Raw genomic sequence first — 22,381 nt, 5'->3', positions numbered from 1 at the left:
TGAAACCTAAAAGATAAAATCAAACAGGAAAAAACAGTGGATGTAGTTTTTACTAATAGCATCTGAAATATGATGCAATTATGTTTTGTGGAAAAGACAATTAATTTCCAATGGGTTCGGCGCAGTAGGAGACAAAATCAATCCGAGCAAATGTTTCACACAGAGTACAATTAAGTGCCATTAACCAAAAGGAAGCTTTCCGACTGCAAAGGAACTGTGTTATGCTAAAACTGACCCAGATAATCTGATCTGCACTCCGATTTTTCTGAAGCAAGCACATGGCAGATATTTAAATACAACTTTAAAAAGCTAATGCAATGACATGTATAACAGAGCTTTGTTCATGGTAGAAATGTCAATGCAGCTGAAATCAATAACATCGAAGCTGGATGTATTTTATTTAGCTGAGCCCTTTCCAGGGTTTGGTATTTCCAATGGTGACTCAGCGTTGAAGCTTCCAGGGACACTTAATGGAAAACAGCCATCGTTAATTACATTTTTTCCACCTGTGCTTTTTCCTGTCATGATGGAAGATTATAGAAAGGTTGTGATGCTTAGCATTTAAAGTGGTCCAAGCTGAGGGATTTGAAATAAGGTTTTAAGTACGTAGCAGGTTGGCCAGCATGCAAAATGTATAGTTTTCTTCACGTATTCTCGTCGTTATCAGCTCTGTATTTCAAATCATTTACTCAGGAAACAATATTGACATAAACAGTGTGCAGCTCTGAAATCTTCCAGCCTCTTAATGGTATTGTGTGCTTTAACAGAAATCCAGGAGCTAAGATTAGCCTGCTAAGGGAATTAAGAGGGAAGTCATGCAGGTCAGGCTGAATATACAGTCCCTGGAGGGAAAGCGGGGAGGAAAGGAAACATTTTGTCCATGGCAACAACACAACTAATAAATCAGAAATCATTATTCTGCAGCAGCATCTTGACAAAATCTCATGCGAGGCTAAGAGCTTGTGCCATCTTTGGTATCGAGCCATGTGAACTCTTGACAAATGAACGTGTGAATGAAGCGGTGGATCTGATATCACCATGCCAACTGTGTTTCCTACTTTTTTTAATGTGAGGCAGTCATTAAGTATTCTGTCATCAACAGCTGTAGCGCTCCAAGATGCTGCATTTACACATATTCTCGTGTCAGCCAAAGGGCTTAACAAGTAGAAGACAATGACTCTAAATAGTTTGATATGCTTCTGCTAGAGAAGAGTATAGAACACGCGGAGAAGGATTATAGTGCAATTACACTCTCCGTTCATTAAACTCACTAATTGCTTCCTAACTCATGCTTTGTTCTGGCTGAATGTTAGGTTCCTTCCTCAGTCGTTTCAGCAGAAGTTCATGGCATCTTGCAGCTTTCTGCAGTTATATACTGTATATTAAAGGGGCCTATTAAACTCCTTTTCAGGTTCATATTAGTATTGTCTGCCTCTCCTGGGACATGTCTCCATGCTTTAATGTTCAAAAAGCTCTTTATGTTTCTCATACTGCCTGTGCTGCAGCACCTCTTTCCACCCTCTGTCTGAAACCAGAGCCCAGGCTGCTCCGATTGGTTAGCTGGCCGGCTCTGTTGTGATAGGGATGTCCCGCCCCTAAGCTTATGACGTAAAATGATGTTGGAGCGCTAGCCAATAGAAGAGTGCGTGTTAAATATTGATGTCACTATGATAGGGAATAAACAAGAGTCCAATGGAGGTGTTTCAGGCACGGGGGGGGGGGGGGGTGTTTGGGATTTGAGCCTTTGCAAACCATTTACATGCACAAAATCCTGTAAGAAAAAAAACCCAAAACATAATAGGGCCCCTCTTTAATAGGCTTTCCTGCAGATGATGTATGAAAAACCTTGTTCTGCACACTGAATATACTTATCATGGAGACAAGGAGAAACGTTCATCCCTGGTGGTGAGCAAATTAACATTAGTATTTGTGTTAATTGAATCACTTGTACAATCATGGAAGAGATATTTCCCCATTTTTGGACTGGATCCAAGGCTGATATGTTCCGAAGTACTGATCTGAAGTATTTGCTCAGCTTGTACAACAAGGGAACAAGTCGACAAGCCTTTCAGAATGTCAAATGGTTTTACATTTTCCAATATAATACGTTCAGCAGGATATCCGTGCCCTAAAAAAGAAAAACCCCATTACAAATGAAAGAAAACACTTTTCCAATGTATGTTCTCAAACATCGAATCATACCCTCTCCTCTCCCATTAAAAGAACATTTTGCAAATAGGAAAAAGCCTAAATTGAACCTAAATATTCAAAGTAAATCAATGGAGAAAAACATGAAAATCAATGTACTTAATTTAAGATGCCTGCCTGGATTAAAATGAAGTGCTGTTAGGGAAGGAACATTTTCATCACACTATTTTTGACAACTTCCTCTCTTCACAAGCACTCAGTCTCTCCCTTTCACAACCTGTAATTTCCTCTCCTCACAGAGGCAACCAGAGTAGACTGCACTTACTGTGGGTTCAAATAGTCTTACATATAGGTATTTATGACACGGAAGGTGGCAGGTAACGGAAACATGTTATTTTATGTATGAAATAACACTCAGACGAACTTGAATTTGTGACTTTCAACCACGATCTAATAGACGTGTCATGAGCGGTACTGATGTATCACCCGACTGCTGTTTCCTTCTCCCAGCGTTCTGTAGCTCATTGCTTTTTTTTTTTCCGCCGCTGCTTTTGTTTACTCTCTACCTTCCCATAGCACTGTTTTCAGAAGCAGCAGCCTTTGAATAAATAGCTACAATTTTCTCTTGTAAACAACCTGCTCAGCACCTAACAGCACTTAAATTGTAGAACCAGATACGTCTCTAAGTTTGGACACCAAAAGTAGTAAACATTGGACTTGCATTCTCCAGGAGGCCAAGAACGCAACTCCAAATGAGTGCTTATGTTGCTCTGTGTCTGGATGTGTGCTGTAGGCAGACATACCTAGCATGTTTGGTAAAGTATATGACCTAAAGAGAGTTGTTTATGTTGTGTTCACAGCTTGTTTCTGCACTTTAAGGCAATGGAAAGTGGCTAGTGCTCCGAAATGATATAGATAGTTTTGACGCAATGGAAGAGAAGGCATCTTGACAAGCAGAGTAGACGACACTAGTTTATTAAATGAGATCCTTTACATTGTCTATAAATAAGATTTGAATGACTCAATGAGACTGTATGATTGTAGGGATTTTAGACATGGGGACTCGTGCCTTCCCCCCTGCAATGTGATTAATCTCACTTTCCCATTAGCTGGACATGTTTCTGGCTCCCCAGTGTCCACTCACACCTTTCTATTAAAAATAATAACCTTGGAGGCATCAGTTGGTCCGTCACACTGTTCATAAGTGTAATATATAGACTGTGAAATCACTGGACGCTACAAACTGTAGAGTGTATTTTCACTTCTGATTACTGGGATTTAAGCAGATGGATTTTAACTCGTGTGTTAATAAGGGCTTCAGTCTTAAAGGAACCTTTTTGCCTGATGGTATGACGCACAGCTTTCCTCCTGATCAAGCCAATTAAAACTGTTCATATTTTTCAACCATCAATCTCTTTTTGCCAGTCTGATCCGGCTGCGTTTCTAAGCCTCTTGAGAGCACCATGTTCTCTGAGTCTTTATGAAGCTGCTCAATAAGCCATTACTTCAAGAGCAAAATGTTCAAAGTTAGCTTATATTTTAGGAACTATCAAAAGTGGTTCACCCAACAGATGGACCACTTTACCTGCCAGAAAAAAGGGTTTAAAATAGATCCGTCAGCTACTTCTGGAAGATGGATTTTTTTAGAGCATCCAGGTGGACGGTTTAACATTTCATTAAAAAAGCAAAGGGTAAAAATGCGTCATCACATAAAAATAATCATAAAGTAAAGATTTTTAAAGTATTATTCCTAAATATTCAATAGCAGGAAGGTTTAACTTAGACATTGAACATAATTAAAGTTTTTGTGCAGATTTTTGCACACGCTTTTGTTTCAATGTACAGCCCTGGATGGTCGCCCATCTTTGAAGATGTTCCCATGTTAGTAGCATGAAGAGTGCATTGTTTCAACCGACACTGTGGCCTGACAGCTGTCAGAAATAGGCTGAGGTCACACACACCTCCCACACGCTTCCTCACTGTCATACTTTATACGTTCTGACTCTCGCTCCGTGGTAGCAGGTCTCTCTGTACTGTATACTCATTCTGCTCTTGTTCGATTCCCGCACACACTGAGGTTATCTTTATCATCCAGTCGATCGCGAATACATTGCAATATTGACACGTGCATTTCCACATCGACTGAATTGTGTTTGCAAAATAAACTTCAGATTACAGATCACAGATGAGCTTCTTCCTGACTTAAACCTTATTTCAGTTTGGGGTTTTTTTCTACAGATGGTGCAAATCCTGTATCTGTTTTTCATCTATTTTCCACATCTGAAATACTTTTAGGTTGCTTTAGTTTTCAGGATGTGGGTTCGATCCCAGCCCATGCAGTCGACGTGTCGATGTATCCTTGGACAAGATGGATGAATATGCATGAATGTTAGTTCCTAGAGCAAGTTGCAGTGCTCTGGGTGAAAAGCTTGCAGTGTGTAAAGCGCTTTGTGGTGTCATAAAGACCGGATAAAGCCCTATAGAAGTACAGTCCATTTACCACTCCATTAACGTTAAGATGCAAGGAATCGATTTGGAAAAAAAAATGCACTTTAAACATTTTCACAGTGGTTTCCACCCGTGTTGGCTTGTAAAGCAGTATCAAGTTAAGGCCAACTGCGTTCAGATTTCAAAGAAAGTAAACTAAAATGTTCTTCCCTAAAAACAACTTACAACTTCAAATAGCTCTGTATGAGGTTGATGTTATAATGTATATGTTTTAATACACAGTTTGTATCATAGGAGCACATTTTTTGCAGCATGACTACCTTTACTTTGCTTGTGATATTGAAAGCAATTCCTTTACTTTTAAAGGAGTATGTTTAAATATTGTTGTTGTTTTTTGTGGAAGTATATTTCCGAACCAATTACATCTGAACCTTTCTTTCACCACATGAGAAAAGCTGCTGTGCTCCTGCTCATATATGTAGGGTTTCTGCAGGTTGCACATCACGTTGCTGCTGTTGTATCGACCTTCGTGCCGCTCCTGACAGAGCAACATACTTTTCCAGCAGGTCAGCTAATGAGAAAATTAGATGATCAATGTATTTCTTCCCTCCTACACTCATTACGTTTCTGAATTCATCAGAGCCAGGATAGGGCATGCTGAATGTTTCCATTTGCTGATCAGAAAATGACTGATAATGAGAGTGATTGTCGTTAGCTGCAAGGTCTTTGTCTAACACTAGATTCTTGTTGTGTTACTGTGATAAAGACTGCTGCATGACCTGCTTTATATGCAGTGAGCAAGCGTTGCTAATAACAAAGAAAGCCATTCCAGCTACTCTGAGAACAATGATAGGGACCAGCTGTTGAACCCATGCAATTATGGGAGTTACAGAGCTTGTGTGTCTGTTTGCATGGAAATAAAGACAGTTTCTATTCAATGAATGCCTCCCACAAAGTTTTCACCTCAATCTGTTTTCATGAGTAGAAAAATAAAGGCAAACATGGATCAATCTTACTCCTCTTGGATGTCTTGATTAGATTTCTACCTATTCATTTAACTGTTAATACGTTCGTTGGTTAATAGAGAGACATTAGGACACAATTAAATAAGTATTGGCATGTTTGTTAATGAGAAGCACCCTTTTTTTAATCAAAGGAGTCATTTTATGAGATGTATCTGGTTTTTTGTATGGATTCCAAGTCTATTCCCTCACACAGAAAGATGTGAGTCATCCAGATCAATAAAGCATACCATCCCTCAAAGCGCTGCTTGAAGTAGTGACTCTGGTGCTACAGCTTTATCCTGCCCCTGAACACTTCAGTGGAAATGTCAATTCACTGGGAAGACCCAAGCAATCACCCTCTGAGCTTCTTCTGTCAAAAATAAATCACTGAGTTCTTAGTGAGTAGTGCAAATGCTTATCAACCAAAAGAGAAAGGGTTAACATGACTGCTTTTTAAACTGACCACAAGTGTCAGCCCGAGACTCATTGGATGTCGGATGCTGATAAGATGTCTGTGGGAAGCAAATGGAGAGTAAAGATGTCTCTGAATGAATGATTCATGTCCAGCGATGTTAATGCACCGATGCCAGGAGGTGTGTGAGGGAACAAAGTTGAAATGCAGATGGTGAACACGACGTAAATGAGCAAAACGGGCCGTCAAATATCTATGTAGAGTTCAAAGACGAGCTCCACGTTTTTTGTTTTTTTAAATAAACGTTTTCACTTTCTTGCAAACAGTCTAAATATCATTCTACTATCAAGATGAAATAAGATGTATAGATTATACACTGCCCGGCCAAAAAAAAGGTCACAACCCTGTGGGGGGCAGTGCTATGATCTGGGGGTGCTGCAGTTGGTCTGGTCTAGGTTCAGCAGTGTGCCCAAAGAAAGAGGTCAGCTGACTCCCTGAATATACTGAAGGACCAGGTTATTCCATCAATGGATTCTTCTTCCCTGATGGCACGGGCATGTTCCAAGAGGACAATGCCAGGATCCATTGGGCTCAAATTGTGAAAGAGTGGTTCAGGGAGCATGAGACACCATTTTCACACATGGATCGGCCCCCACAGAGTCCAGACCTGAACCCGATGGAGAATCTTTGGGATGTGCTGGAGAAGACTTTGCGCAGTGGTCTGAATCTCCCGTCATCAATACAAGATGTTGGCGAAAAATGAATGCAAGACAGAAATAAATGTTGTGACGTTGCAGAAGCTCGTGGAAACGATACCACAGCGAATGCGTGCCGTAATCAAAGCTAAAGGCGGTCCAACGAATATTAGAGTGTGTGAGCTTTTTTTTTGGCAAGGCAGAAGAACGTAAGGACCAGTAGCGTTTGTTTTTCTATTGTCCACATGCTCTAAGCTTGTGAACAATATCCAAAATCAGCTAAAGCCACTCAATATTCATTTAAATGTAAGCCTTTCAAAATGTTGTTTGTTCTGGATACAAACTGTCCACAGAATATATACAATTAATCTGTTGGGTAATAGCTTATTCTAAAAAGTCAGTTAAGGAGTTATCTCAAGTTAAGGTTTCTAAAACATGTATTGCAAAGCCAATTTATTTTGGAAATAGTGATTGGACCTCTACAAGGTGGAGCAAATTCGGACCAAATTCGGTCTAACGAAGAGTGGGACTGTAGAGAAAGATGACATGTGATTATGGATCTTGGATGCTTCAGGAAGTAGATCTTGTTATTTCAAATGTTGTTGGGATGTGTTTTGTTACGTAATTGTATTATTACAATACACGTTGAGTTAGAGCAGCAGAACTACGAGCACTATCTGGCTCAGAGTGTCCTGCACAATGAAAACAACAGGCACCCACATATTGAGCCCTGTGGAACACCATATACACAAATTAAATCCACATTGATTTAAAACAGGCATGTGTTATGTTTCAGTTCATGCTTGAAATATTTATGGGAAAGAGTGCAGTTTGACCTTTTGTCGAGTAGGAAAACCATCAATAATTTTCCAACAAATTCAACTACATCTGCTCTTTATTCGTAACCTTGAGAAGTTTCAAAAGTGTCCGAACGACACATGAATGACTTCTCAATTTAGTTTTTCAATATGTTAGATGACCGTCGCTTTTTGAAAAGAGCTTTTTATTATGAAGCCAATAAAACTCTTCTGAAGAAGGAGGATCAAAGGGTAAGGCTGAACATTTGGCCTCCTTTGAAGCAGTGGAAAGGCAGCAATTCACAACTGAGAAAAATACGGAGTGGAGATTTGGTCTCAGACCTCAGAACAAAATTGTTTAAAAAAGTGTAGTTATTATGATGAATTATTATCAATATCAGCAGGTGAACATGTATCTTTGCAATCACTGCTGTTTCTTAAAAGTCTATTAATCATTTTTGGATGATTTTCTATTCCAGAAAGCCTACTTATACCTGATTGGTAGGAAACACAGCGTACCTGAATTCTGATGTGATTACTTTTTTTGCATAGCAAATACAGCAAAAAGGTGGATTACTGATGTGATTTCTGAACATATTTAGACCCCTTCTCTCTCTGCCATGATTCTAGCTGAAGCTCAGTTAACACCCATAAACTGGCCCACTCAAGTGTCAAGACACAATTACCAAACATTAAGATTTAGTCATGAACAAGTCATCTTTAATCCATAATTAAAAATGCACAATCTTGGCTCCAAAAGCCTCAACATGAAAGTGAGCAGCACGGTTCTATCAATGTGGCTCTGGTTGGTTCACCGCTTTGGATTTTAATCGACCCTACTGACGAATCTCAACAACCTATAGAAGAGTTTGCATTAAATGTTGTAGGACTATTGTCTTTGGTGATTCCCTGACTAATGTATGTCCAATAAGGACTTTGGGAAATGTCGGGACAGATGTGTGTATTATGTATTTTGAATCTTTGCTAAATAAAAAACAGTGGAGGTTGTTTTTAGCTGATCCATGTACAGTAAGTCATGCCCAACTCCATAAACACCACCTGGCAAAGGGTCAGTCATTTATTCGTTAACATTCATTAACAACTATTAGGTGGATTGTCATTATTCCATTCATATCACCAACCAGATGAACTGTACAACTTCAATATTTAGTTTGTTATTTGTATTTATTTGTTGTCCAATAGGCCTGATGTTAATCAATCATGGCTTGGTCTTGTTTGATTTGATTTGATCAAATCCTTTCGGCACTTTGCTGAAGGATGTTTGGCTTGCTCGTCTTGATATGATGGGACGTGATCGTATATCATACAGGACTCTTGTTTGCCAGTGTGGCCTGGCAGTGCGCTGTGTAACATCAGTCAGACAGAATCAATATGCAGCCTGGCAGATGCAGCCGTGCATGTAAAAGATAATTATTTAACTTTGTTTGTTTTGACCAAGATTGCATCTCTCATATCGCTCAATATATAAAATCAACATTTAAGAATTCAAAGTTCTATGCGGCATCGCACAGATTTCTCTCTCTCTCTCTCTCTCTCTCTCTCTCTCTCTCTCTCGTTCTCTCTCTCTCTCTCTCTCTGCCTATAGGATGTTGGGATTGTTGTGGTTTGCTCATTCTTGGTCTGTATCATTATTTCCAGTCGGTCTTCCAGCTAGAAAAACCCTGTCCTCCAGAGACATACCTGGCTTACAGGAATTACATGCTTCCTTGGCTTTACAATACATCTCTGAAAACACATACTTCCTGCTCGGTCCACAGCGATGAAATAATAATCACATTTTATTTTAACACTCTAGTCATGCACAGCAGACATGGGGAAGAAAATTGCCACTGCACCAACAAATGACACATTTAGGTGTTTTCACTGTGCCATAATGGGTCATGACAGCACTGGAGTGAATTTAATACACTGAGATTGACTTGTCATGTGTGTTTACTTGTGCAGTTTCACTCCAGTTCAAGACAGGAAGATCAATAAAGAGATAATGGACCCAAACACGAAGTCATGCTCAGCGGACAACCAGCAGGCGTGCACCACATGTCACATTTATTTTATGGTACTCTATAAAATTGAATTTCTTCATTGGATACGAAGTGACCATTTCATTCTCTGGATGTAACCACTGTCCTCTCCTCTATCATCTAAAGACAAGATATGACTTCAATGTGCTTTGGGAAAACATAAGGAACATAAAGGCAGCGTTTGCTCAGGCGGTGATAAAGATTCTCTGTATGAGCCATCCCTTCATCCTTATCATCATACCTCATGATTTCCCACCACTTGTCTAAAATTGGACACCCTGGTGAGTGTGCCTACTGCAGCCCTTTCCTCCCCCTCTTCTCCCTCCCTCTCCCTTCAGCAGGGTAACCCACCGGACAAATATAAACCTGTGTGTGAATCAATAATCAGAAGATGGGGATTATTCTCATTTAGGGGAAGCACGGCTCTCTAGATGTCGGTTGCCATGGATTTCTCTCAAAAGCTTTTTTGTATAATGGCACACCCACTTCTGATGTCATTGTTAGAGGAGGATGGAGTTTAGAGAAAGAGAGAGAGAGAGAGAGAGGGGCGAGGGCAAAGGGAGGAGAGGAAGGAGGGAGGGAGGGAGGGAGTGAGGGAAGGCAGCCTGTTGCTCATGAGCATCAAATAACCTCCTCGTACTCCACAAGCATAGTGCCTGTGTTTGGATGGAGCAGGCGCAGAAAAGACATTTCATGTTTCTGCTCTGTGCCTTCAGCAAACTAACAGCTGCCCCGGAGCTGAATCTGCAGCACAGTGAGTATTTGTACTTCTATTTTACAATACATTAAGACTCACTCTCCAAGTCACACTTTGAGAGTTTGTCACATGCTGCGCAGCGTTTGTTTTCACAGGTAGAAGTTGGAAATGATATGGTTCACTGACATTTTTCTGGGGTTGATTAGGAAAAATAGTTTGCATGTCAAGTCTTTACTTAGTGCGTGTTATAGTAGACAACCGCCTGCATGTCTATGGTTCTGATTCCACTTTACAAAACAAATCTGACCTATGCAAGCATGCAGGGCACTTTTTTTTAAACCAGTCATTTAATATTCTGACAGCAAGGAGTGACCACTTTGGATTATTCTATTTTGTTGTTATTCATTTTTAAACCTATCTTCCACATGTCTAACATACGACAGTTATTTTTGGATGGGATACCCTCACTCTACACCATGGTAACAAGGCTGCAGCTTCATTACAGCATGTTATGATCTGTCATCATTTACCGATATTTCAGCGGAGGAAAGCTCCACTGCTGCAGAGACACATGTTCTCTACCATGCAGAGGAGTTTAAACTTCCTCCAACTTAAAACAAACATGTGAAATGCTTAATAACTTTTCAATCCGAGAGCCACTTTAAGTCCTCCAACAGTGAATCATTCTGATGGTGTGTTTCCGTAAGAGGTCACTTGCAGTACAGCACATGGTCTCTCTTTGAAGATTATACCCCATAATATGATTATAGTTCCACAACGCAAATGGCTCTTTCACTTTGGATCAGTGATATATGATACGTGATACATCATGCTCTCTCCGTCCTCCAGGTAATTGTGACCATAATGAGATGAACTAATGACTTTTCCCCGTTCTATCAGCGACTGGTCTGAAACTCCCCCACAAAAAAAAAAAAAGGACGGCAAACTAATTATAATCTACTATTCCCAGGTGTCTCGAGGAAACTGAGATACATATAATGAAGTGTCATTAAAGCGGATCGAAGACTCACTGTCACCAGCTACCTGTATTTCCCAGGAGGACCCGGCGTGTGAAGCTACACAAAGACACCTTTGCTCAAGGCTCAGAGTCAATACCAACCGAGTGATGGCTGTGCTTTGAAAGTGTAAGTAGGATCAAGTTCTTTTCTTTCTGTCTGCATTCACAGCGGTCTACAAAGGCATGGGAGGCTGCGTATTTGGTGCATGTTTTGAAAAAAATGTCCTCTCTCAAGGGTCACCAATCCACACCAAATGACTAATTACTTACCTTTGTATTCTGATTTTAAGCACTTTCATCTGCCATATCATTTAAAGAGCAAAAAATCGGAAGCAGAAGACAACACACAAAGGCAGCATTAGCTCTGAGACATCCCTTCATCCTTATAATCAAACATCCTGATTTCTGTCCGGATCACAGCGTTCTGCAAAGACATCGAGTCTGCATATTTGATGCATATTTTTGATGAGATTTCTTACCAATCCACACCAAATTACAACCGTCACTTGCAGCTTTTTTCATATGGCATGAACTGTCATTTTCTGTGTCTAGAAGTCTATAATTTTCAACACTTTAAGGGCTGCTGCTGCTGCCAACAAGCAAAGCCTGTAATCCCTGTGTGGTTATTTATCTGTTTCATTTATTCCATCTCATCAACTATAGCACTTCTTCACTGTCAGTGTAACGGTGTGAAGAGTTTTCCATCACCTGCCTCTGATCGGTCAGTGCCCGTATGTCTCTGTCACCTCATCCCGCAGAGATGTGCACTGAGTACCGCTGCGGACATCCTTTGAAACACTCGATTCAAAGTGACAGACAGTCGGACCCTTCGTCGTTATGAAGGTCGTGCCTGCCATCACTCGTCCCGGCCTCAGCCTGTGAAAAATTAATTCTATACATGTTTGCAGCTCTGCAGAAAAAAGGATCGAAAGTGAGAATGCGCACAGATAATGCAGACAACTCAATGTTATGCAATCTTTATATAATCAAGCACATATGGTGAGTGTACAATCATCCACTCAGGCAGGAAACATTTAAAATAAACAGGGCGTGTTCAGTAAAGGTGGAAAGGGACGGGTGAGATGTTTTGTGGGCTAATTGCATATAGTCAAACAAATAACTACAATTGCACGTCACAGTTTACTCGGGTTAAACGCTGAGGCATAATGTGGAGCAGTGATGCAGATATGTTGGGATTTGCCCGGGTTTGCTCAGACTGTCTCGGGGATGGAGCGCTTTAGGAGGGATTGTTGGGATGGGAATTAAACTGTCGACAGGAAATGACAGAGGTGTGAGGCTCTCATTTGATCTTTGTTACGGAGACATTTATTTCAAAAGTTTGTCTCTTTTTTTTGCATTAATAGTCCCTATTATGCTTTGTTGGGTTTTCCCTTTCCTACCGTGTTTTATATAGGTTTTAGTGCATGTTAATGGTTGCAAAGGCTAAAATCCCAAAGTTTCTCTCCCACACACTCCCCCCACCTGCCTGAAACGGCTCCATTGGACTCCTTTTTTTTAACCTATGTGACATAGTGACATCACTTTGTAACACTTGTGCTGCTATTTGCTAGCGCTCCAATTCATTGTACGTGATAGGCTAAGGGCCGGGACTTCTCTAAGCGGTTGATTAGTGCATGTAAATGGTCTGCTAAGGCCAAAATCCCAGATTTTCCTCCACAGGGAGTTTCTCTCCCACACACTCCCCCCCCCCCTGCATGGAAAGCCCCCATTGGACTCCTTTGTTTACTTCCTGAACATGGTGACATCACTATGTAACATTGCACTTCTATTGGCTAGCGCTCCAACACATTGTACGTGATAGGCTAAGGGGCGGGACATCTCTAAGTGGTTGACCGATCACAACAGAGCTGGCCAACTAACCAATCAGAGCAGACTGGACTCCGGTTTCAGACAGAGGGTGAAAAGAGGTGCTGCAGCTGAGGCAGTATGAGAAAGATAAAGAGCTTTTAAAGTGTATTAAACATGTTACAGTCGAGGCACAAAAACAAATATGAATCTGAAAATAAGCTCTGAGATCAATAAAATCATGCAGATATTTCAGGAGAAGAAGGATAGATGTTTTAAACACGTGTGTGGGTTGAAGTGGTTAACAGAACACAGAATGAACAATGCTCATGCTAACATCGCTCATTATTTACATTTTGTTTGATTTCCACTGCGTACTTCTCTGCCCCTCAGAAACGGAGAGCAGTGCAATGTGGAGGACCACATCCAGAGTAGGCTAGGGAGACATTTACTGCCCTGGAGCTGTTTCTTCGTCCAGGGTTTTCAGTATGCATTAATGCCGCCCACTTACAACAACAATAAAAAAAACTACATTTATGTTTACAACAATTCTTGCTGGAATTACTGTAAGAAAATGGCTTCTGCGATAGAACAGCTCCGGGCATGCCGGACTTTTTATGCGTTTAACTATATTCCTGAGGGAGAGAGAGAGAAAGAGAGAGAGGGCAAAGTCTCTGTGGTTTCAAGTCCATTTCTGCAAAAAACATCCTCTAATGGTCCATTAGAGAACAGCGAGTTGTTAAGTGAATAGGAGGAGACATTTTGTTGAGGATAAAGGGACATTGTGTGATCTGAATGGTCATTTAGCCTGAGAGAGAGTACTGAAGCGTTTCTATAAAGAGCGTTCTCCTACAATCATGCGTTATTGCTATGTTCACTGAATATGGTTCTTAGGTTGTGTAAAAGAAAATTAAGACGCCGCTGTAACAAGCTGTCATCGGAAGGCTAACAGCTGGTAAATATGCTTCACTGTAATTGTAAGTCTCTGAGGTTCAGATTTTTTCCTCTGAAACACTGATCAGCCGTTTAATTACCATGTGTTTGTGTTTCACAGACTGAGTCGAGTTGAATTGCAAATCCTCCGTTCAGAGACAGATTGGAAAAATCTGCCCAATTCTGACTCTTTGCAAATTACGCATCCCATGAGCAGACAAGCAGCCATAAATAGCAATCATTATAAATAAATGAATTATTCACGTTGCATATGCACATGTTCGTCAAAGAGAGAAAAGATGCTACATGCCAGATTGTAACCTAAAGCTAATATCCATATGTTTCTGCTGGAGATGCTGGAGCTGCTGGAGCTGCTTCCTCTGCAACCTGACTCTAACATCCACCTTGAATCTTAACAGGACAGGAATGTTTTGCAAATTACTCTGCAGACCAACAGCTTCTAAAAGCTTCGGAAATAATTAAAGCATCGACCTCTCGCTGATCGTTATCATGATGTGGATGATTCAATTAATTTCGATGAATATTGGCGATAGTGAAGCTCTCCAAAGACTCTTGAGGAGTGCAACGCATACTCAATGCAGTGAGGCAACAGAGACTCGCAACCCTGTGAGTCACCAGGCAATCTGGAGAACATGCCCTGTGGCTTAGCTGTGATAACGCTGGCACAGAGAGAGGCCAGACCTTAGCCGATCTGGAGGGGGAGAACAGCCCTCGCTTTCTTTGCACTGCTTCATCTCTCCTTCCCAGATAGACTGCATCCCCCAGAGGAGACATCTGAGGCACAACAGAGCAGAGAAAGAAAAAAAAAACATGCTCCTGCGACCGTACAGCGAGGCAAAAGCACAGTCTGCTTAAAGGCAAAGTGAGAAATCAAACAGCCTCAAGGGGTTAAGCGTGATTTAATCTAGAGGGAGAGCAGGGGAGGCCTGTGCACACTGGCGATGCATTGTAGGCGTATCGATAACCTCCGCCACATGCAGGAAGAATGTGAGAATCAGCAGCAAGAAGGAGGGATTTTACACTGTTTTGATAAATGATTTTCATGCTTGTGTTTTGGTTTTGGTAGACGGGACTGGTGTTGATTTGGTAAACAAAATATGGAGAAGGAGGTTAGGATCCAATAGAGACATATTCCTATCTAATCATGCACAAAATGAATGAGTGTTGGAGAGAAGATCGAGGTAGTTTGCTTTAATTTCACGGGTGGAGAGCGGTGCTGGCTGTAATCAACGCTCACAGTGGCTGACAGTGCAGGTGCCTAATAAGCATTCAGTGACACATCCGCGTTCCCGTTTTAGAAAGCGAGGCCTCCTTCCTGACCTACGATTGGTGGTGCTGCAAATCAAGGCAGTGACATTTTAATTCCTGACTGGCTAACCGGCCTCCCCCTAAATTACTGTAATTGATTCAATTAGTTTGGACACAGGCCACAAGGTCATCACTTCCACTGGTGGCAAACCCCCACAGTAAACATGTTCTCCTTCCTTCTCTCCTATTTTTCAAGGTTTTTATTTTTGATCTCATTTGTTTTTCAAAGCAAATTGTGAAAATAGTGGTCAGAACAAACCTAAACCAACACCTTATTATGTATTTAAAAGCCACACAATACAACAGATTAAGATGAACAGATAAAGGAGCCCTGTTATACTAATTTTTCAGGTTCATTTTTGTATTTTCCGTGACAAGTTTCCATGCTTTAATGTTCAAAAAGCTCTTTATTTTTCTCATACTCTTTTTTTTTTTTTTTAACAATCTGTTTATTGAGATTTTTCAATTAAAACAAATATACAATACAATAACATTTGGTAAATACAAGTGACAAAGTAATAAATATAAGTGACAAAGTAATCATACTCTTTTCACCCTCTGTCTGAAACCGTGAGCCTGCTCTGATTGGTTAGCTGGCCGGCTCTGTTGTGATAAGTCAACCACTTACAGATGTCCCGCCCCTTAACCTATCACGTACAATGTGTTGGACCTATAGCCACTAGAAGCACGAGTACTCCATAGTGATTTCATTATGTTACAGAAGTAAATAATGGAAGCGTTTCAGGTAGATGGGGAGAGAAATCCATTTGAAATGTTAGCCTTTGAAGACCATTAACATGCATTTCTAACACACTGCAGGAAAGGAAATGCTCCAAAAAGCACAATAGGGCCTCTTTAACGCTGCACATACTGTGGTTATATCTACATGAGTCAGAACACACCTAAACCAACACCTTTTTAGTGTTTTTGAAAGCCGCCCAATGCAACAGAACTATAGTGCCTAACCAGACATTTTAGTGTTTAATTATAGCTTCCTCTGCCTGCACAAAGCCGTTACATCAGTGAATTACCTAACAGCAGAACATCAGGCACATTGTTTATCACCTCCAGGCTGCAGTGGGTAACAGCTGTTCGTGCAGACTGTGGGGAATGGAATTGTTTTCCCTGGTTGCCTGATGTATTTAGCTCAGTGATCATGTGTAATTGCGCATAACTGACATTTTCATACTGCTTAGATAATGGCGCATGGCATGTTTGTTTTTGTAATAAGATTCGGGGTGTATGTATCGAAGCTTAACTTAATTTTCAGTCCGTGCACCCTGGGGAGTGATATGTCTTTATTTTGTTTGGAGCACAACAGCCTTGTTTTGATTCAACTATTTACAACTCTCTTGTTGACACTTAGCGATGTAATCTTTTGGACATTTTGGGAAATATGCTTGATAGCTATTTCCTGCCAAGAGTGATGTGAGCAGTGAAATGGGCCCACGCCTCTCGTCAAACTATTTGCATATTTGAATGTGTCAAACTTTTCCCTTCACTTTTTGTCTATAAAAAAACAGTGAATTGAGATTTAAATGTTTTGGGGGTTTTCGCTTCCCTGTAGTGTGTTTATATAGGTTTGTGTGCATGTAAAGCGTCTGCAAAGGCGAAAATCCCCAAGTTCCCTCCAGAGGATCCTGAACAAAATATATGAAAAGATGTGCATAAAAAAGCCCTTAAAAACCACACTTTTTTTTTAACCAAAAGCACTGAATTTCCAGGTCTATAATGTTTGTGGTATGAGTGCATTCATTCTCATTATTGTATAATTGTACATTAACTGTAGATTGATATGTGTTGTCTAGCCTTAGAAACCCGGTATCACTTTACAATAAGACTACCCTTATAAAGGGTTTACGAATAGTTTGTAATTCATTCATTCATTAGGTTGTGAACACTTTATAAATCATTAATAAGCTTTTATAAGACAAGAGATGAACAGGACAACTGTGACTGGTTGCTTGCCAAATAGTGAGCCCACATTTATCCGTACAGCTAAGCCTTATGTTGGCTACCTAGATCACTTTCTCTTCTTCATCAGCCAACATCCGGTATCTGTTGTTCACTGAGTTGATTCTCCCCAACTCAGTGAACAACAGATACCGAGGATGCTGGCTGATGAAGAAGACAAAGGGATCTAGGTAGCCAATAAGGCTTAGTCATCTTGCCAAATAGTGAGCCTGTGTTGATGTATGAAAACTATGTTAGAGCTGGTTTATAAATGGTTCTTAATTATTAATAAAGTGTTTACAACCTAATGAATAACCTAATTATAAACCCTTTATGAATCCTTTATAAGGGCAGTCTGATTATGAAGTGGTACCGAAAAACCTTTGTTCATAATAAACAAAAAAGTACCGCCATCACAAACCGCATGCAGCGACTTACTGCAAATGACCTAAAGTCATATTTACTACCGAAAAAGCTTTACAATGAATTACTTTTATAATATGCTATGATAATATTGCTCCCCATAACAATATTGGACATGTTCTTTGTGGTATAATATTTCAAGCAGGTTTCGTGTTTGCATTTCATTCCTCCAGTGTGTGGGTTGTTCTGCAGGCAGAAATTGCATACACATTTCTTCATAAAAATGACAAGTGGCTATTAGAATAAAAACGACAACAATCTAAGTGCCTCGTGCTGCAATAATGCGGCATTGTAGTATTACTCAGTCTCTGGTTAAAGGGTAACCACTGTAGGTGTTTTTAATGGTGTGATACTGAAGAAGACAGTGTCGGTATGGCTCCCACATAAAAGGGGAACACCATCTATATTTAGATTTCCAATATGTTATTTCCAGCTCCGAGCAAAGTTCAATCAATATTTGTGAACATGAAGTACTCTCTATCAATGCCAGAACAGTCTCAAACATGGAATGTCAAAAAGTAGGAAGTCTGGAGCTGTTTGCCTGGAAAATGAACGGGAAAACACAGAGTTGGTTTTCTTTTCACACACAAAAAAATAACCGTTTCACTCATAACATTCCCCTGATGTTCTCAAATTCATCTATAACATGTTTTTTTAAATGATTTGGATTATATAAGGAGCTGTTTGAGCACTAATACTTCATTATATCAAACATTTTTGAGTTATGGTCTTCTAGGTTTTAGTTTTGGGAGAGATATGTTCATGGGAACTTGGGGTTTGAGACTGTTTTAGACAATAGGAAGATCATGTATTTAGTACAGACAACAGACACAAACAAGGACAGTGTTGATGAAATGCTGGTACCATCTAATAATAAGAGCAAAAACAAGAACAGAAAACAGTCAATAGGAAGAGAGTCAACTTATGGTTTCCATTTAACTCCCACTGTCCATATGAGTGTAGGTAGACCAACATCAAATTTGCTCGACTGTTTTTATGTCACTTTATGTGTAATCGGTTCCTTCTCTGCTTCCCTAGTGAAGGTGTTGGTGTGATGGTGTCAGATTGATCCCCGGGATGTGAATGGACCAGTAAACATGACCCTGTTGGCAGGCGATGGCTCTGACTATGACTACAGTGCCCTGAGCTGCGCCTCTGATTCCTCCTTCAACCGCCCTCCCCTGCACGAGGAGGAGGCCATAAAGGGAGCTTTTTACAAGAGGGCGCAGCGAGCCCCTGATATCGGCTCCATCCACGAGGACACGCTCCTGGCCAGCGCCCGAAAGATCTACGCCATCATCAATGTGGGAGGCCTGCGTTACCGGCTGCCCTGGACCACGTTGGAGGACTTCCCTCTGTCCCGCCTGGGCCAGCTTCACCTCTGCAGCAGCTTCGACGAGATCATGTGCATCTGTGACGACTACGATGTCACGCACAACGAATTCTTCTTCGACCGCAGCCCCTGTGCCTTCAGGACCATCCTGACCTTCCTGCGGGCCGGGAAGCTGCGATCCCTCAGGGAGATGTGCGCCCTTTCTTTCAGAGAGGAGCTGCTCTACTGGGGGGTTCCCGAGGAGAGCATGGAGTGGTGCTGCAGGAGGCGTCTGCTGCAACGAGTGGAGGAGTTTGAGGCCATGGAGAGGGCGGAGGAGGAGGAGGAACTCCTGGAGGACATGATGGAGACAGGCAGTGGACACAGGGAGCATGCAGCAGAGTCCAGACTCAACAGGTGCATGGGCAAACTCAGAGACATGGTGGAGAGGCCTCACTCGGGCCTACCGGGGAAGATCTTCGCCTGTTTGTCCGTTCTGTTTGTCACCATCACTGCTGTCAACCTGTCCATCAGCACTATGCCCGCCATGAGGGAAGAGGAGGAGGCGGTGAGTGAAATAATCACATTTACATAGTGGTCTCATTATATTTCGGGGCAGATGAAACAAATGTGGTGTTGTAATCAAGACATCTGTAAGCGGTCCAATCACTACACAGCCGGCCAGCTAACCAATCAGAGCAAACTATAAATAATCTCAGTACTTCTTCCACCACTGTTCTCCAGTCAGTGCAATACATGCTTGTTTTGTTGCCTTTCCACTGCCATGCCACTTATGGTAAAAATCTGCACTGGAATTACAGGAGGAAGTTGGGGTCAAACTTTTTTATATGATTAATCTGCGTAACATTTTTATGAGCGTTACAGGTTAACAACTCACCGTTAAAACCCCTTCATTTAACATATGACAAAAAGTGTTTTCACTTGAGTTTGGAAAACTAAAACTGGAGGCATGAGCCAACACAACTCCATTGTCTGTTGAGGATTTGTCATACCAGCGTGAAAATGAATATTTGAACCCCACGCTGTGTTGGGATTGGCTTTGTCTGAGCTGTGTTCAGAGGCTTAACTGAGGTTAATTGATGTGTAATTTTGAAAAGCAGTCATTACAGAATCCTACTGATGGCATGTCCCAGCTGTCATGTCGTTTAAAAAACCCTCACAGCGAGAAAAAGAGCGACTGCTGAGAGAGCAGGTTGTGTTGCCAGATTAGAGAAAGAATATTTGAAGAGTCTGCTTTTATTATTTTGTTTGAATCCCAACCATAATTAGCACAATCAAAGGAAAATGGAATATTAGCGCCACACACTTTGGATGAATTTGGTAGAAAAAGCTCCTCTGGATGGAAGTGGAGAGTAGCTGCCACCACTTTACTTTCTATTTCAAAAACATGTTTTAGTGGTTTTCAAATGTTCCACTTTCACTCCTTGTCAGGAAATCAAGTGCAGGTACTGCATGTGTGGTAGTGTCAGTGGGCGAAGGGCAACACCAAAATCTCAACGGGTTTCATTCCAGAGCTACTCCTAGCCACAGTTCCTGATACTGACTCAACTTTCAGATCCAGTAGGCTTGTTTTATATGTTGCACCGTACTGGGACTGTGTTTCATTTGGACATAGGGCTTCTTCGGCTGCAGTGCATTAAGCAATAAAATGTGAGATGAGTAAAACATTATCTCCTGTACACTCAGAAAGTCACTAATTTAAACCAATCCGGGATGGGTGTCCTGGAAAATATTAAAACATTAAAGAAATGCAATGACTGCACTTAAAGGGCCCTGTGAGGTTCATTTTCAGGTTCATATTTGTGTTTTGTGCCTCTACTGTGACATATTTCCATGCTTTAATGTTCAAAAAGGCCTCTGTCTGAAACCAGAGCCTCTGATTGGTTAGCTGGCCGGCTCTGTTGTGATAGGTCAACCACTGGAGATGGCTCGCCCTTTATCCTGTCTTGTACAATGTGTTGGAGCGCTAGCGAATAGAAGCACGTGTGTTACATAGTGATGTCATTATGTTACTGAAGTAAATAAAGGAGTCAAAGGGCGTTTCAGGCAGGGGGGGGGTGTGTGGGGGAAAATGTGGGATTTTAGCCTTTGCAGACCATTTACATGCACTAAAACCTTTAACACAGTTCAGGAAAGGGAAAACTCAAAAATGGACAATAGGGCCTCTTTAATTTCAGTATCATCAATATGTTTAAATGAACCTTTTTAATGAATAGTGCCAGTCATCACGTTCTAACAGCTCCTGCTTTTGCAGCCAGACAGCAAAGTGTTGCATTAGAAGTGTCTCGGTGTTCCTCTCTCTGAGTGAGAACCGGTTCCCTGCAGTTTTCAGGTGCTTGTACAGATCCACTCAAACCATGTCCTCCTCTGTGGGAGTTCCATAATTATATTTTACCTTGATATGCACTGCACTAACATCTCAGTGCCATACTCTACGTGCTTTGAGATGCTTGGAACCTTTTCTTCCACAAATTGAATAAGCATCTTTAGTCGGAGGAAACGGAAAACTTTAAAATAGTCTTAAAACATAAATCAACTGTTTAGAAGGAAGAATGTTTTTATGGTAAACAATATTTAATCAAATTCACCTACTGAATATGTTTTCCTAGGCAGAGAGAGCTGTTTCAAATAAATAAATAATATATTGATTCTGTTCTTCAATTTTATTTATGAGAGGATTTACTTGAATGAAAATGTTGGAAGTTTAGTTTGATTTTAAGCCTTTCAAAAAACACATTTGAACCCATATCCTTGGCGGGGGGACAGTATGACAGTATGAGCTCATTTTACAACCCTTTCCTTACTTCAGGAAACTGATCATTGTGTGATGAATGACATTTGTTTTGTGAAAAATTATTGAGGGAAGACATAATGAAAAAGAGAGCCGGGCAGTAAAGCAGGTTTTTAACTCAGGTTTATATTTGCTTACAATATTAATTAAGGAATTTAAAAAGATATGTATTCTTTATTTTTACTAAACTGTGTTTGTGGAAAATATTTGCCCTTTATCCACTACGAGGACATGCCATAAAACACATACAGTGGGGCAAAAAAGTATTTAGTCAGCCACCAATTGTGCAAGTTCTCCCATTTAAAAAGATGAGAGAGGCCTGTAATTTTCATCATAGGTACACTTCAACTATGAGAGACAGAATGGGGGAAACAATCCAGGAAATCACATTGTAGGATTTTTAATGAATTCATTGGTAAATTCCTCGGTAAAATAAGTATTTGGTCACCTACAAACAAGCAAGATTTCTGGCTCTCACAGACCTGTAACTTCTTCTTTAAGAGGCTCCTCTGTCCTCCACTCGTTACCTGTATTAATGGCACCTTTTTGAAC

General features: G+C 40.8%; 1 protein-coding gene across 3 annotated transcripts in view; it reads left to right on the top strand.

The window, feature by feature from the left end:
- Positions 1-22,381, top strand: part of kcng1 (potassium voltage-gated channel, subfamily G, member 1) — a 31,897-nt gene that overhangs the window by 6,025 nt on the left and 3,491 nt on the right. The window contains exons 1-3 of one of the 3 annotated variants that reach the window (XM_063888841.1): positions 10,172-10,300; positions 11,301-11,388; positions 18,744-19,585. In XM_063888841.1, coding sequence (XP_063744911.1) covers positions 18,803-19,585 — 783 coding nt within the window. In that variant the 5' untranslated portion in view covers positions 10,172-10,300; positions 11,301-11,388; positions 18,744-18,802. Of the gene's footprint in view, positions 1-10,171; positions 10,301-11,213; positions 11,389-18,743; positions 19,586-22,381 lie in introns of those variants that run through there. The other 2 variants (XM_063888823.1, XM_063888832.1) reach the window with 2 other exon arrangements.

Source organism: Eleginops maclovinus, chromosome 1, assembly GCF_036324505.1.
Source record: "Eleginops maclovinus isolate JMC-PN-2008 ecotype Puerto Natales chromosome 1, JC_Emac_rtc_rv5, whole genome shotgun sequence".
Lineage (NCBI taxonomy): Eukaryota > Metazoa > Chordata > Actinopteri > Perciformes > Eleginopidae > Eleginops > Eleginops maclovinus.
The sequence above is the reverse complement of the archived record's forward strand: the minus strand, read 5'-3'. Positions and strand labels throughout refer to the sequence as shown.